The sequence below is a fragment of the Oculina patagonica genome, chromosome 10, assembly GCF_052425735.1.
Source record: "Oculina patagonica isolate OP01 chromosome 10, crgOcupat, whole genome shotgun sequence".
Classification (NCBI taxonomy): domain Eukaryota; kingdom Metazoa; phylum Cnidaria; class Anthozoa; order Scleractinia; family Oculinidae; genus Oculina; species Oculina patagonica.
In genome coordinates, this window is record NC_135767.1 from 15,700,634 (window position 1) to 15,717,882 (window position 17,249).

Consider the following 17,249-nt stretch of genomic DNA (forward strand, 5'->3'; position numbering starts at 1 on the left):
GTATTGAAACCCCATGTTGGTATATATTAATTAAAGTATTCAGGACTTGTCACTTTTCCGAATGACCGTACTTGTTTTAGTACAGGAAAAAACATTACGATAAACCGACATTGTTTTCAAAGGTCTCGAGTAAAGCATTGATACCCTTGGCATTTAACTCTTTGTGAAGATTTCCGTACGTGCACGCAATCTGGGCGTCTCTACTGCTAGATTGCATAATCGCGATAAGAAACAGTTTTTTTTTGCAATTCAATTACGTAAGTAGGAAATTAAGATGGTTGACGTCATTTTTTTATTTAATGGTTATCAAATTTGAATGACAAAGAAGTTGTTCGCAGGCGGATGTCTTCCCGTTTGCATCGACAATAACACATATTAGCTGGTTATTCTGCCGAACTAGACAGAAAAGAGTCTATCGAACGACTTATGAAAGGTAAAATACAGTTTTAAATCAGAACAGTCTACGAAGTGAGTACTTCATCGGAGCGCATTGTATTGTATTCTTTTTTATTTGTGAGCATTTTGATAACACTAATATGATCATTTCATTATCTATTTTTTCGTACAGGTAGCCAACCTCGGGAACGAGGCTGACAGGCAGCTGGAAATTAAAGCAAAAAAGGATGTGGACCTCTGGTGAATTGCGTTAAAAACGTGAGAAAGGCCATACATATATAAGAAATTAGAAAATAATTTATACGTTTCGAAAAACAAATTTTTAGACTATTATAAATCCGGAAGAGGGGGTCGTAGTATTTTTTTTGCCAAGATTAGACTATCTAGTGCGCAAGTGGCAAAGCCAGATAATTCCGTGCAAGTCAGCAGAAGAAAAGGAATTTTTTATCAACATTGTCATGCCATCCGGCCTTTTATTATCGAATTCCGCGGTGAACATGGGGTTAACCAAAAGGCCGGTGTCCAGGCCAAACAAAATTCGCGCATATAAGCTTAGTAAGTGATAAATATTGGAAGAGGCTTGCTGACGCTGTCAATGGAAGCGGACAACAGCCCGCTTGAGAAGATTGGCGAATGTTATTGACAGAGCTGCGAACGTGAGCCAGTAAAACCCAGATAGAGTCAATGTTTTGACTTAATCGACTTAATCTTCTCTTTTTTGTAAAATTAAGTCTTAATCGCTTATGCCGGTTCTTAACACTTCTCTGTAAAAAATATCGGTTTAGGCGCTATATTTTAGGCAATTTCGTTTTCTTGCGAGCACGGATCTCTGTGTGGGCCTCATTTCACAACCTCTATACGTTTATTCTGCCTTAATGCCTCCGTCGCCACCACACTCGTTACGTTGTTATTCTAGATTACTTCTTCGTACAACAGGTACAATCTTTTGCCTGTTATCTTTGTTTACACTGACTGCAATAAGTGTTGACAGACTTCTTGCCCTATCGCTGGGACTAAGATACCTACAAGTGGTCACTTTGAGGCGAGTTAGGATCTTAGTTGTTATTTCTTGGCTTTCAAGCATTGCCATTGCTTTAATGTCTTTCTACAGCATACGTCCTACTACATCCATTATCTGCACGATCGCGTTGCTGTGTGTACTGTCTTCAACCATCTGTTACACGAAAATCTATTTCAAGCTTCGCAATTACCACACTGCAGTCCATGTTCGCTTCTGGCGAGTTCTATAGATCAGCAAGGCTGCAGTGTATAACTGCGTTTATACAAGAAGGTACAAGAGAGCCGAGGAAATGTTTCCCATTATTTGTGTTGACTTCGCATTCATACGACCAAATATGCAGTAGTCAAATCAGGGATTTCAATGGCAGCTGTCATCAACAGCCAAGAATCACTTTCTAGCTGACGAGATATTTCAAGAATTACAAAAGATACATGTACTCTTCATTTCGCCATGCTTTTCTTTGTTTTGGTTCGAAGTAAAGCCGCGCTCGCGTCGCTTTCATGTTCTCGACCCAAACTCTTCAGCGCGTTGCGCCATTTATGAAAAAGGTGTATACTGCTAATTCCAGAACGGTTGTTGGAAAAAAGCACAAACGTGCACGCGACATGACCGAGAGGCTGTCTGAGTATTTTGCATATTGGCCTAGAGGAAATGTACAATTTTGTATTTTTACACGTGAAGATTTTGTTTTTCCTCTCAGGAGGCCATTTACTATCGCTTTATTTTTTCTGTCGCATGTCCTTGAAATTTGAAAACTCGTCTAAAATTAAGCGTGGCTTAAAGTACTTTGTTTCCACATTTTCGATCATGAAGGGGATGTAGTCTGGCGGCTTAGCTCGAAATTTTACTTGAATTGTGCAATTTTTGATACAAGCATGAAACTTGGCACAATGAAAGTGGTCACCAACAGAAACTTTTTCAGATATAGTGCCAAGCCCGAAAAACACCGGTTTCCATGGAAACCTTAATTTATTAACCCTATTCAGACCGAGCTTTTTTGGATCTTTTCAGACCTCCGTAACTTCCAGAATATTTAAGCAATCACAATGAAACTTAGGGAATATATAGTATGTTCAAACTCCTATCTTTTGGTATACGTCACATTTAAAGATGACGTCACATGACGTGACAATTACATCATAATGTTAAAACAGCCGCCATCTTGGATCCGCCATTTTGGATTTCAATTTTTTTTCCAAAACGTCATAAAACCGCCCAAAATTACTGCAAAGTACTCAAAATAAAAAAAAACTGTGCTTAAAAACCGTAAAAGGATGAAAATAATTGCATCAAAATTATTTTTCATTAATAGAAACACGAAAATTACAAAATTGGGAAAACATGCCTGTCAAAATGCCGTTGCTATGGTGACGTCAAGTTCCTGACACAACAACTCACCCTACCAAATTATTTCCAGATAAACTTTAGATGAACTCGCAAAGTTTGGTAGCGTTTGGTTGAATCTTGAAAAAGTTATAAGCGTTCAAAGTCAGCGCGGGCACTTTCCGCCCCTCCCAGTCTGGATAGGGTTAAAATCAATGAAATTTCGTGAAATATTTGTTTGTCCTGGTTTATAGACAAGTACTATTATGCCAATTAGTGATACCAAGTCGCACGTACAAAATTTAGAATGAAATGCTGTAATTTAGACTGTTCACAGCCCTATATTTTCCTTTTTTCCTTCTGTTAGCGAACGGTTCACCAATCGAGAGACCTGGACGCTAGCGCAAAACGAAAGACGCGAGGGAGCAGAGGGCGGGGAACGAAAAATCTTTTTCCATGCAATAATTTCCTATTAAATTGTTGGTATCAAACAGATGGTAAAAAATAACAATTGTAAGCCTAATTAAAAGCATTGATATCTGTATTTATGAATAAAAATCAACAATAAAAGGTTTATAAAAGTACAAGAAGAAATACTTTGTGGGGAAGGGGCAGGGGGGCCTCTCGGCTGAAAATTTCATTGCTGTTTACTAGCTGAAAATAGGAAATTGGCGTTGGCACTATATCAAGAATTGATTAATATGCGAATGCTTGTAATCCTGCAAAGTTTGGTGCTTGTATCAAAAATCGCACAATTCAGGAGCTAAGCCGCCGGACTATGTTGCCATCTTATTAGTATTCAGCACCTGTACTAGCTCTCTACTTCTACCCATACTACCTTTCGGTCCTGTCGCGTGTATTTTCTGAGTTCCAATCTTGCATCGTACACCGTTGAAGGCAAAGTTTTATTTTTATTTATTATTGTAATAAAATAAGAGGTGTGCAAACCTGTTTTATCTCTAAAGTTCGTTGAGAACATAATGCTTTCTTTTAATTCTTGCAGTCCTTTAAAAGTAACCTTTCCTCTAAGTAGCAATTTAAAACTCAACAATAATTTGCATTCAGGGCGCCGAAACACATGAAATTGTTTGTGCAGTGCAGGTGGTTTAGCACAAAACAAGAAGTCGTTTTAACCGCAATTCAATATTAATGTGCAGTTCAAAGACAAACGTGACGCAATAATAATCTCCATACTTAAAGTTTAGACTGAAAAACAGTGCGTGGCTAACGCAAGTTCGCTGAGCGAATGGCATCTTCCAAAAAGGAACTGGAACGAGCAGCGAAATTACGGCTCGTGGGATTAGCGAGAGACATGCATATACACCTGAAGTGGGAAGGAGGTGTCGATAAATTTTATTTTAGGTTAGCTGTCCTGACTAATACGTACCTGGTTAAATTAGCTACTGCTACGCAATTCTTAAACGACAATAATAAGTAAGACAGTTACACTGATCGGAGTATAGCCTGCGTAGCGGACGAACTAAACCACGGTATGCACGTCTGGTTGCAATGCAGGCTAATCGGAGTAGCGGTTAAAAGATAGTTATTGAACCTTTTCCTCAGAAAATCCAGTTTTCCCGCATTTTTTTCATTTGGCCCAAGTAAGCAATGAAACAAAAAAAATCACCGATGATGAAAATAGAATATGAGAAAAAAAAATATTAAGGAATGCAAAAACTGAACCAATTTTAACTCTGATGAAGGAAGCAGAGAGTTACCGAAAATTCAGTTTTAAACGTTTTTACCAACATTTTTAGATCAGATACAAACCAAAAAAATATATTCAGTAAGGAGAATTTATATTTTTTTTCTTGCTTCACACTCAAAATATTGTAAACTATATAAAAATTAAAGTTATATCTACAACGAGACAAGCTTTTCGATGACAGTAATATATAGGAATCTCTCACGAAATTTTTGAAGATTTCGAATAAACTAAATGTCAAATACAAAGGACAATATCGAAAACGTCCATCCCAAACCGCTTATTTGTTAACACTTCTTAACAAGCAATTAAAAACATATTATCAAAGATAATGACAGCCGGGTTATATAAAATGTGTTGCATCTGGTTGCGAGGTCTGTTGCTGGTATATTCGACTACAAACAAAACTATTCAAGCCGAACTTAAGAAGGAGTGTTTTACCTTCGCTTATGAGGTAATTTTAAAAATGGCTACTTGAATGTAAAAATCACGGTCTTTCACTATTTATTCCGCGCTTGTCGAAACTCTGAAGGCACACTTTACTCAAACATTTAATTTATTTTAACGCCTTTGAAACGCACAGTGTAATAGGACGTTATTGGTTGATATATTCGTTCTCTTTCACATTCACAGCAAACATCCCCTTTCTCGAAACTTGTCCAAGCGCGCAGTCTCCTTCTGTGTTAATAACAAAGCAGAAAGCCTATGACTAACAAAACAAAAGGTGAGTATATTTATGATGAGCCAAATCATTGCAAAACTGAACATGAATGCCTTGAATGCTAGTGAAGTCGATAACATCTGCGACAAAGAATTTTCTAACAGCAGTTAAATCGGAGAAGGGCTGCGGTGTTTGAGTGGATCTAGTCCTTACTGCAACTGCCATTAAAACTGTCACAAGCTTGCAATAAGAAGTTAACATTTAGATGCAATTTGAATCAAAAGTCGTATTCCTCACTGCTTGGAACGATAAGGGCGAAATGTTTGCTCTTCGGAGTAAGTAATAAGTAATTTGCAAAACCCAAAACTTGCACGTGCTTGTAAAAGCCCTTACAGTGCGACGCGCCTTACCGTGGCCACCAAACAATCTTTTTTACAATTGTGTTCTCGTTTTCTTTGTCCCATGCTCGTGTCATGTAGAACACCTTATCTTTATTTTTTATTTAATATTATTATTTGTTTGACGAACACGGCACCTTGCAAAGCTGAAAACGATCAAATGGATATTTGTTACATCGTATTAATCAACAAATCGCAGTGAAAATATAAACTGTTACAAGATGGCACTTGTAAAAAAGGTTGTTGGGTGGCCACGGTAAGGCGCGTCGCACTGTAATACTGAGTATGACTCAAATATTTGTCTGTCACGGACTATTATCAAACGTTTTAAACAACGTTTGTTTGAAACTCTTATAAAGACGTTTCGGCCGAGAATCTTCGGCCTTCCTCGTTTTTTTACAGTTACACTGATCGAAGTATAGTTTGCTTAGCAAAAACCGAGGAAGGCCGACAAATATTTGAGTTATGAATATTTCTGACTGCAATTTCAGTGTTTACTGAGTATGACCTTGTGTCCTAAAATCAGCCAAATCTCTCGAGCGGCGGCCAAATAGCCTTTATAGTACAAGTACGGATCCTCAAAGGTGTGTCAGAGTGCGGCAAATTTACCTTTCAAACGAAAAACGAATTTAAGCAATTCCGGTGCTGTTGCTTAGGAACAAAAAGACTCAAAAATGTTCATTAACAATGCAATGTAATTTACATGGTAATTTTTGTATTATTATGTATAGAAAAGGTTTAAGTGACATTGCATTTTTTGCCAGAAACAAAATAGCAACCACAGATTTAGTTCGACTTCGTAAATTATGAATCTGAAAAAGGAATCGGTATCCAGTATTAGTATTCGAAATTAATATTATTCCATCGCAAAATTTGACAGCATCCAGCAACCTACGTATTAAAGTGATACAAATTTAAAAAAGTATTTTCTGCAGGAACTCTTTTATGAATGAAATAATTAAAATTCATAGATTTGACAAAAAAATAATTAAGTTCACAGGGGAAATGTAAAATAAAAAATGGGTATGCTAAACTTGTTTAGAAACCTAAATGATATTGTTCCCTTAAAACATAGCAATACTATACTTTAAGTTGAATACTAATGAACTGCGTCATTCTCACAGAAATTGCCACCTGTAGTTAGCTTTCATTATACTTTTTTATGCGTAAAAGAATATCCTTCGATGTAAACGTAACAAGTATCTTGCAAATGATAAGAAGAATTGCCATCAAGACCTGTAGACTATTTTCAGGAAAATGCACATTCAAATTTAAATGATTTTTAACTATTCAGCAAATCAAAAAATAAAAACGAAAAAGGCACCAAAAACGACAAGTGAAAAAAAGAGATATATTCCCTATATAGTCAGGAAAATATTTAGAAAAAAATGGCTTTATCGTCCAATTGCAAGTTATGCAAACAAATATTCAATGGCAACTTTCTAGATGCACATTAAAGCCAAGTGTAAGCTGACTAACTATGGGTCGCAAGCAACATAGCGTAAAGTGAGAGATGCAAGCATCATCAGGGTTGCTTCATCGAAGTTTAATGCTCGCAAGAAACAAATATGTCCCGATAAATGATCCCGCTAGGAAATAGCAAGTATTTTTAGTGCAATCGCAATTATGAATCTTTCCTCGAGAAAACTGGAAATTTAGTAGCTAATTATAGCATAGTGATTATCCGCAATACTATTTTGCCTTCTTTTCAGGACAGACTTATCTGAAAGACTGGCATCACATCAAACAAACAAAGAGTGCTGCGAGGTGTAGTAGTTACAAAGGGAGCATTGATCCAGTCTAAAGAAGCACAGGCCATCGAGAAAATAAAGTAGAAAAAAAGAATTCTAGAAGAAGAAAATGGGAGACGTAACTGAAGACCCCACAAACTACACAACTCACGATTTAGTAAAGAAGACAACTGGTCGCCATGGAATATCGCCTGAGACGAAGCTTATCTTAGCATTTAATATTCTTACAGCCATCACAGCATTTCTTGGGAATGTTCTGATCATTGTTTCTCTTCCAAAGGCGTCGTCCCTTCACCCACATTCCAAACTTCTGTTTCGTTGTCTTGCGATCACTGATCTCTGTGTCGGCCTCATTACACAGCCTCTTTACGTTTCTTTCTTACTAATGACTCCAGGACTCTCACAGCGTCGCCTTGTTATTGTTATTCATCTTATTAACATTACATCCACGATTTTTGGTGGAGTATCTGTGTTCACTGTGACTGCAATTAGCGTAGACAGACTCCTAGCCCTTTTGTTAGATCAAAGATACAGATTTATAGTAACTTTAAAACGAGTGCGTGTCTTGATTTTTGTGTTTTGGTTTTCTAGCTCTGCCTCAGCTATGATGTTCTTTTACAACCACGCTATTGCTATTGGTATTACCAGCATGGGTCTGTTATTGTGCATATTTGCCTCGACCTTTTGCTACTCGAAAATCTACCTCTCGCTAAGGCAACATCAGGGTCAGGTACAAGTCTACTTTCACCAGCGTCAACTTAACAGAGGAAAAATTCAATTGAATATAGCACGATATAAGAAAACAGTATCCAGTGCACTGTCGGTGCAAATGGCGTTACTGGCTTGTTATCTTCCATATGCCACAATCATAGGAATATATGTTATTACCAGGATCCAAGGCCTGACACTATCTCTTGACATCGCTTGGAATGTGACGCTTTCTCTTTACTATTTTAACTCAACTCTAAATCCATTTCTGTATTGCTGGAAAATCAAAGCGGTAAGACAAGCAGTAATGGATACAGTCAGAAAGTTTAACTGTTTTTAAAGCTTACTACCCAACAGACGTGATCGCACAAATTGAAATCAAGTCATTTACCAATAAAAATGATTTTGCACAACTTAAAGAAACGCAGATGAGAGAAAAATATATTCTCTTTTAAACTCTACAATAGAAATTTTCCTGGTTCGCTCTTAACGACGCATAACATATTAGAATTTGGAAGCCTTATAGTTTCCAAACAAAGATGTTTAATTGTCAGTATATTTATATTAGAAACTCATCTATTGCTGTTTTAATTGTAATTTTGTTGTATTTTATTTTTTTTTTTTTTAATTTTAATTTTAAGTATTGTATAGTATTATTCCTCGGCTATCTCCAGTCAGTATTTTATTTGTGATTGACAGTTTTTTAATGTTCCTCAATATTATAAAATGTTATTATCGTATTATCGTATTACTAACATTGTATTGTATTAACATTGTAGTGTTAATAATACTTTTGAACTAAAAAATGAAAAGACAATAACAACTTCCACGTTCATTGTATAGTGTTCCTTGATATTGTAATATATAAAGTTCTTTTGTCAATGTAATGCTAATATTTACTGTATTAATATTGTATTAGTTTTAAATTAAACATGTATTTTCATTGTAAAATTAGTTTAGATTGGAATTAAAAATAAAATATCTAGCAATGCCTCCACGACGTTCATTTGCTATAATTTCAAAGATCTATGTATTAACACGCTTCCTTTTCAGTACGCAAAAAATCAGCGACATTTAGCATGTAGTGGACAAAAGCTGTGATGTAATGTTCTGCTCTGAAACAAAAGTTCAAAAATTTTCTAATTTAATTTATTCCAACATATTTTATGTATTTTGCATATTCAATAAAGAGTTTGTTCTGTGGGATATTTTACTTGCTTGACAGAGTTTACTAGGCTATTTTGGCCAAAAAACCTGACATTGCAGGTGATTTGATTGTTAAAGATGTTAAAACAATCGTTAAAGCTTAGTACCCGGAAATGTCATAATTTTCTTCTCTCAATTATCTTGAAAAAACATTTTGTCAAAAAAGAACTTTTAGTACGTAATGATGAACTAAACTGAAATTTTAGGACAAGAACTGAGCGACAGATCTTTTATTTCTTTTATTTCTTAAAAATTGTGTCAAGGCTTTCTTCTCGTTAAGTCATAGAACCTCTTTTTTGTTTCCCAGTGTGAATAAAAAGCGAAAAAATGGGCAACCTTCATTTTCTGCTTTTGAAAATTTCGTTTTAATTTCAAGAAATTATTGACATGACTCAAAAGTAGAAACACACCTCAAGTGAAGGAAAAGTGATTTTGATTTAGTTTTAGCCACGCTTAAAAAGTGATTATGCGGCTTTAATAAAACCATGATTAAGGTTGCTTTTTGTTTTACCTGATTGAAAGATGAAAAATATTGACCATTTTAAACAATTGCAAAGGTCTAGAACTTTTGATTTTATTTTAAATTAAATTTTACAATGTTGACATGGTATAAATTATTCGAACCGTCAATAACGTTAACTGATCTCAAGGATGATATTTCACTTATTTGTCATTTTTCGGCAGCTGCGAACTGCAGGAAGTCATTTGCTATCCATAGTTGCCAAATAAATATTCCTCTTTACGGAAACTTCTGCTCTGCTCTGCGGGATAAGAAAACAAAAGTGCAGCTAAAAACAGGATTGACTTCCAAAACCAGGTGTGGTAACTATGTAAGATCGTTATCTAAAATGAAAGCTATGTAGACTTTGACTGTCATTCTTTGCTCGCTTGTTTAAATGTTTTTTAAAAAGTTAGTATAGCAACAGGTCGAGACGTTTGTAGCCAACGCTAAAAAAATGATCTACATAACCTCTTCTACATATGTTACTGCCGGAACAAAATGTTTGAACAGAAATCATGTTTTCATGTTCCTTGGCCATTAACAAGACATATAATAGGTTCCTAGTTTAATGCTTGAAAATAGATCGCTTTTCTAAGTTCTGTCTTGTTCACGTAAGGTCTGATATTCATACTAAAACAAATGTCCTAAGAAGGTCTTACCTCCTTGTTCGCCAGAAACGATATTAGTGAACCAGTCTTAAGACCCTCTGGATAAGGCAATAAAAGAGTGTTGAAACGTTTTCTTTGCAGGCCCTTTGGACTCCAAACTTGGGCTTGATAATAAACTTAAGGAGCATTAGCACTTCTTTCATCAACTCAGGAGAAGAACAACAAAATGGAGAACTCAACTGAAGTTAGAAACCACACGTCAAGTCTGTGCACTACAGGTCTTCATGGAACAAATCAAAAGATAGGAATTTCAGTGCTAAACAGCACTCTAGCCATCACTGCATTCCTGGGAAATGTTCTAATCATCGTAGCTCTTCCAAAGGTCTCGTCGCTTCATCCCCCATCAAAGCTTCTACTTGGATGTCTTGCGATCACCGATCTATGTGTGGGCCTCATCACACAGCCTCTTCATATTGCCTTTTTAACGTCTCCAGATTACTCCGAACGTTGTTACTACTTTGCTATCCTTTTTAATAGCATCAGTGTAGTTTTCGGAGGAGTTTCCTTGTTTACACTAACTGCAATAAGTGTCGACAGACTTCTAGCACTGTCACTGGGGCTGAGATACAGGCAGGTAGTAACTCTGGGCCGAGCTCGGATCTTCGTTATAGTATCTTGGCTTTCAAGTCTAGCACTTTCAACGATGTTTCTTTACAACTTTCGTGTAACGATAATTATCATCTGCGTTATTTTGTTATCATGTATAGCGACATCAACTTTCTGTTACACGAAAATCTATCTTACGCTTCGCCGTCACCATGCTCAAGTACAGGAGCAAGTACAACCGAACAGATCATATATGCCCCTGAATATAGCAAGATACAGAAATGCGGTGTCTAGTGCGTTATGGGTACAAATAACATTAGTGGCTTGTTATCTCCCGTATACTATTGTAGCTACAATAGCGATCACAAGATTACGTACGCAATTTATTAAACTCGCTTATGAAACAGCGATATCTCTTGTTATGCTCAATTCCACGCTGAATCCATTTCTGTATTGTTGGAGGATGAACGATGTACGAAAAGCAGTGAAGGATACAATTAGACAGTTTTGGTGTTTCTCAAGTTAACTGTTCATGCTTTAAACGCATTACAGCTTAAAAAGCCAGTCGTACGGAGAACGGAAGATGTGCGCAAGGGTGCGGCAAACTTTCGTTTGGAATGAGACATGAAATTAAGCATTCAGTCCGGTGCTATTGCTAAGGAACAATAACGTAATGTAATTGACATGCTAATTTTCGTCTTATTATGTATGTAAGTGGTTTAAATGACATTGATTTTTTTTTGCCAGAAAAGTGTAATGCAAATTACACAATTCGATGTCGACTTGGTAAATTGTGAATCAGAAAAAAAAAGGTTTAAATATTAAGTAGGAGCTTCTGCAAAATTTGACAGCATTCAGTAACCTACGTTTTGCTGAGATGATGTTTATTTAAATGATGGAAGCTAAATACCCTGAAATGTCTTTTTTTTTTTTCAATTAACGTTAAGTATATATTGTCACAAAAATACACTGGTCTTTTTTAAAGACTTTCTTCACGTTAAGTAAAAAGCCTCCCGTATAAATTGAAAGAGAAAACAAGTCAACCTTATTTTTTGGTCAATTTCGCTAAAATTTTCAAAAAGTATTCACATGACTCAAATTTAAATATACAAGTCAAGTACCCGAGTTTAGTGCCGCCCCAAAAACTGTTAATGAGGCTTTTTCGATACAATTGATAAGGTTCCGTTATGTTTTATCTGATTGAAAGATGGTAAATATTGCCGTTTTAAAACAAAGCTATTGTATGAAAATTTCAATTTTAATTTAATTATTTTTAATTTACTATGTTGACATGCTGTTAGACCAGTCAAAAATTAATTAATCCCTCGGACGATATTCTACTTATTTGACAGAATTTTCCGGCAGCTGCAAGTTGCGGAAGTCATTCGGTATCCTCCGTTGCGAAATCAATCTTCTATCAACAGCAACATACGCTCTGTCAGACGAGTGCGGGATTAAAAAACAAAGTTATAGTTAAAAACTGGATTAGTGTTCAGCACTGAATAGTACTCTATCCATCACTGCATTTCTGGGGAATATTCTGATCATTGTTGCACTTCGAAAGGTATCGTCTCTTCATCTTGATCTTCGAAAGGTATCGTCTCTTCATCTTGATCTTCGAAAGGTATCGTCTCTTCATCTTGATCTTCGAAAGGTATCGTCACTTCATCTTGATCTTGACAGGACCCAGGAAGGGATTTGTTATAAACTAAAGCACATATTCATTTTAGACAACGAACTGGTTGATGAACAAGGAAATGTCGAAGTTAACTGAAGACGGAAACCACACAGAAATTCAACAGTTGCTTTGCATACAAGAATTTCATGGAACGCACAGAAATATATTCCTTTCAGCACTGAATAGTACTCTATCCATCACTGCATTTCTGGGGAATATTCTGATCATTGTTGCACTTCGAAAGGTGTCGTCTCTTCATCCGCCATCAAAACTTCTTCTTGGATGTCTTGCAAGCACCGACCTCTGCGTGGGTCTCATTGCGCAGCCTCTTTACGTAAACTATTTATTGTCTCCAAAACGTTCCAAACATTGTTTCTTCTCTGCAATCGTTAGTAATACTATAGCTATACTTTTTTGTGGAGTATCCTTGTTAACACTGACTGCAATAAGTGTGGACAGACTTCTCGCCCTGTTGTCGGGGCTGAGATACAGACATGTGGTAACTTTGAGAAAAGTTTGGGTTTTTGTTGTCTCGTTTTGGCTTTCTAGCACTGCCCTTGCAATAACATTGCTTTTCATCTACCGTATTGCTATTTACATTATGTGTGTTCTAATGTTATTATGCATAGTGACTACAACCGTCAGTTACAGAAAAATATATCTCAAGCTTCGCCATCACCAAGCTCAAGTACAAGACCATGTTCACCAAGCACAACCGGCCGATGGAACAATACCACTGAACATAGCACGATACAGAAAAACGGTTTCCACTGCATTGTGGTTTCAGATAACACTGCTAGCTTGTTATCTTCCCTATTGTATCGTAGTTATACTACCTATCACGGGATTAGATACGCCATTTATTGACCTTGTCTGGTCCGTAACAGCATCTCTCGTCTTTCTTAACTCGACCCTGAATCCGTTTCTGTACTGTTGGAAGATCAGAGAAGTAAGGCAAGCAGTGAAAAGGACAATCAAACAGTTTATTTGTTCTCTCTAGGGTTAACTCCCTGGCAGATCGTAACCTTAACAGCGTCTTATTTCTAACTGCGGGCAGGTTGTCTCCTGCATATTATTCTCCTCAATCAATTTGAAGTAAGTATTTTTGTCGCAAGCCCCAATTTCTTAATAAGTGAATTTATCAGACGGAAATTTTAGAGGGTTTAAGTAACCCTTTTTCAGTTTGTATTATATATTTTTGGAGAACGTCATGTGATTATTAAACAAAGTGGAAATGGTTTTAAGATTAAAATAAAACCTATCAACAAATGCTTTAATTTCGTGTTAAATTTAATTTTTAATTTCACCGTGTTTACACGAAGTTTTCTTGATGAGTGACGAAGATTGATGGCATGGGATGACTATTTAATTGATTGTCTTAGTTTTTCGGCAGGTGCAAAGTAGTTTTTAGCATTGCTCAGTTGCAGAAAAAAACTGCGATTCATGCTCTGTGACATGGATTCAGAATTAGGAAAATAAATTTCAAGTTAAATCAAGATCAATGTTTAACACCAGGTGGGGTATCAATGCGTGAGGTCATTTCTTTAAAATGGGCTATATATATATGCCTTATCCTATGTACTAGTTAAAATAATTATTTTTTTGATGTTCCCCAACAGTCCTACTGAGTTTCCTATTTTAATTCTAAGAAAAATTGTAGTCCTAGTTTGTTTAGATAACGTCTGATCTTTACAGACCCTTTATGGTCACGCGTCATTTACAACGGTACATGCAACTGTTGCTAAACGTTAATGAGCGAAACTACACTCAACGTTGAAATTTTAATATCCGTGTGTGTTAACATACTGGTGCGAACAAACAATATGAACCAACAAAAAAAATCATTAATCACATCTTCTCGAAAGACGTTAAAGGTAACCCTCCTTGTCAAGCGATTGAAAATCACCACTTGAATGGATGTTGGAAAGTCTGATTGAATGATGTCAGAAATCGGGGTTTAAAATTCTCACAGTTTTTAATTTCAATTTAATTTAATTTTTTACCGTGTTTACATTTAGTTTGCTTTATAATGAATAAGGTGTTTCTTAATGTTCTATGTGAGACGAATTCAGGATAAGGAAACAAAAATTTCGGGTAAAATCAGGATCGACGCAAAAAGAAGGAGGGGTAGTTATGAGACGTCATTGGAATGGCTAATTAAACTTCGACTGACAGAACAAATAAAAGTTATAATCGAATGCTTGAAAATAAACAAGCTGATACTAGATTGTTTACAGAATTAGCATTTCCTCAACTAAACTGCAGTGTTCTGACCCTTTGGACGGTGAAGAATGATAACAACCTAGGGAAAGACCAACGAAATGGAGAACTTAACTGAAGATGAAAACTACACGACAAGTCTCCGCACGATATGTCTTCATGGAACATATGAAAAGAGATTTATTTCAGCACTGAACAGCCCTCTAGCCCTTATTGCATTTCTAGGGAATGTTCTAATTATTGTTGCTCTTCATAAGGTGTCGTCTCTTCATCCACCATCGAAGCTTTGGTTAGGATGTCTTGCGAGCACCGATCTCTGTGTTGGACTCATTGCACAACCTCTTCGAGCTGCCCTTTTAACGTCTCCAGAACACTCCGATCGTTGTTATTATCTTAACGCCGCCTTTGATTACATGATTGTAATTTTGGGGGGAGTATCTTTACTAACAATAATTGCAATAAGTGTGGACAGGCTTCTTGCTCTGCTGCTGGGGCTGAGATATAGGTTTGTCGTTACGTTAAGGCGCGCACGTATTTTTGTCGTCATTGTTTGGTTTCTCGTCATGTTCGCTCCATTACTACGTATTTATAGCGTACGTGCAGGTATAACAACATTTCTATGTATAGTTTCATCAACCTTACGTTACAAAAAAGATCTATCTAAAGCTTCGTCTTCACCAAGCGCAAGTACAAGACCACGTTCACCAAGGACAACCGAACGGAGGAGAAATGCCACTGAATATTGCACGATACAGAAAGACAGTATCTAGTGCATTATGGATACTAATAAAATTAGTGTCTTGTTATTTTCCGTATGCTATTGTATCTATACAGTCAACTCTCTCTAAGACGGACACCGTCGGGACCAGCCCCAACTGTCCGTCTTAGAGAGGTGTCCGCCTTATAGAGAGTCGAGGTAACCTGACACCAGTAATTCTGAGATAATAAAGCTAAACGGCTATGCACAATGAATACACATCAGTTTTGAGTCTGTTTAAAGTCGCTTGTTGAAGCAAAACCTACAAACTAGGACAGAAATAATTAATATTAGAACATTGACACGTTTGTTCATTGCAGTCGATAGCTAGTTTCCTGCTTAAAAAGGGAGCAGTACATACATGTTGCAAACTGTAACATGCCTCTATGTATGCCCTTTTTCAAGCAAACGTTCATCGCTTCTGGTCAAAATCAAAGGCTCTTCGAGTAACCTCATGGTAATTCGATGAATGAAGTGCCGACCTCCGCATTTTTTTTCTTAATAAGTGTCCAATAAAGTAAAGCAATCTCACTTTGCTTTATTTTTCCACGTGAGTTGCGTCATTGATGACTCGTGCTCTCAGGCTTCGTAGCGCTATTCAGTTTTCAAAACCAAAATATTTACCGGTCAGTGTATTATCTTTAATCCTTTTAAGCATTAAGTGAATTTGTTTTGTGAATATGTTTACTTTTCTGTCAGCACGTATAGCGTTATTTTTGAGCAGCGGATAAAATTTGAGAGAAAAGATACGCCCGAGCACTTCGTGTATCTGCTTGACTCAAAAAGATGAAAAACGGATGACGTGACACGAGGTGACGTGACGCGAAACAAAAGTTAACTAAAACACGTCGCATGGCGAGCGTAATAATTTTTTATAACAATTTAAGCGTAGCTATATGTAGTTCATAGCTGCTTTCAGTAATGTCACAATCTCACTTAATTTGCCTTTAATTTTTTTCTTGCGTGAATGTGTCATAGATAGTTTTTTTCTTTAAATAAGCGTTCAATAATGTAACACAATCGCACTTTATTTCCCTGTGAATGTTTTATTTTTCCATGGGAATTGCGTCATGATAGTTCGTGCCCTCAGCCTCGTAGCGCGAATTCTATTTCATCACAAAAATATTTAAGTGTAACCTTTGATCCCTTTTAGCGTTAAGTAAATTTGTTTTGTGAATATGTTTACTTTTCTGCCAGCACGTATAGCGTTATTTTGAGCAGCGAATAAAATTTGAGAGAAAGATGCGCGTTTCTGCACGACTCAAAACGATGAAGAACGGATGACGTGACACGAAGATGATGTGACGCGAAACAAAAACGTGCATGAATGTTGTGTTTACTATAACGCGTCTTTGAATGTTTTCTTACGTGAATGGGTCATTGATAGCCTATGCTCTGAGGCTTCGTAGAGCGGATTCTATTCTCTTTTATCACCAGAGGATAAGTGTAACTGATCCTCTTTCGATTTGTTTTGTGAAAATTCAATTCAGTTCCCTGAAAGAGAGAGACCCTGGGAACGAGGTTGGAGAATAATATGTTTAGACATGCATTGAATGGCGTTTTTATAGAACCTTTCTGACAGCACGTTCACTGTTAAATGCATGAATTAATTGCGGTTTAATATCAGAATGGAGTGAGCGAGTGGTCGAGTAAGGCAAACACGTCACTTCAAGAATGATCACTACACCTCATTACCATTCGGTAAAAAC

At 36.6% G+C, this 17,249-nt stretch overlaps 3 protein-coding genes across 3 annotated transcripts; all 3 read left to right on the forward strand.

The window, feature by feature from the left end:
• Positions 1-4,876: 4,876 nt before the first annotated feature.
• LOC144628953 (melanocyte-stimulating hormone receptor-like) lies at positions 4,877-8,443 on the forward strand. The gene is made up of 3 exons (XM_078487076.1): positions 4,877-4,899; positions 5,079-5,169; positions 7,217-8,443. The coding sequence occupies exon 3, from the start codon at positions 7,365-7,367 to the stop codon at positions 8,301-8,303; it is 939 nt and encodes a 312-aa protein (XP_078343202.1). The 5' UTR covers positions 4,877-4,899; positions 5,079-5,169; positions 7,217-7,364; the 3' UTR covers positions 8,304-8,443.
• Positions 8,444-9,912: 1,469 nt separating this feature from the next.
• LOC144628946 (melanocyte-stimulating hormone receptor-like) lies at positions 9,913-11,607 on the forward strand. Its single transcript, XM_078487068.1, has 2 exons — positions 9,913-9,999; positions 10,421-11,607. Exon 2 carries the CDS (start codon positions 10,506-10,508, stop codon positions 11,409-11,411), a length of 906 nt encoding a protein of 301 aa, XP_078343194.1. The 5' UTR covers positions 9,913-9,999; positions 10,421-10,505; the 3' UTR covers positions 11,412-11,607.
• A 946-nt stretch (positions 11,608-12,553) lies between these two features.
• On the forward strand, positions 12,554-13,840 carry LOC144628266 (melanocyte-stimulating hormone receptor-like). Its single transcript, XM_078486334.1, has one exon. It carries the CDS (start codon positions 12,631-12,633, stop codon positions 13,561-13,563), a length of 933 nt encoding a protein of 310 aa, XP_078342460.1. The 5' UTR covers positions 12,554-12,630; the 3' UTR covers positions 13,564-13,840.
• The last annotated feature ends 3,409 nt before the right edge of the window (positions 13,841-17,249 follow it).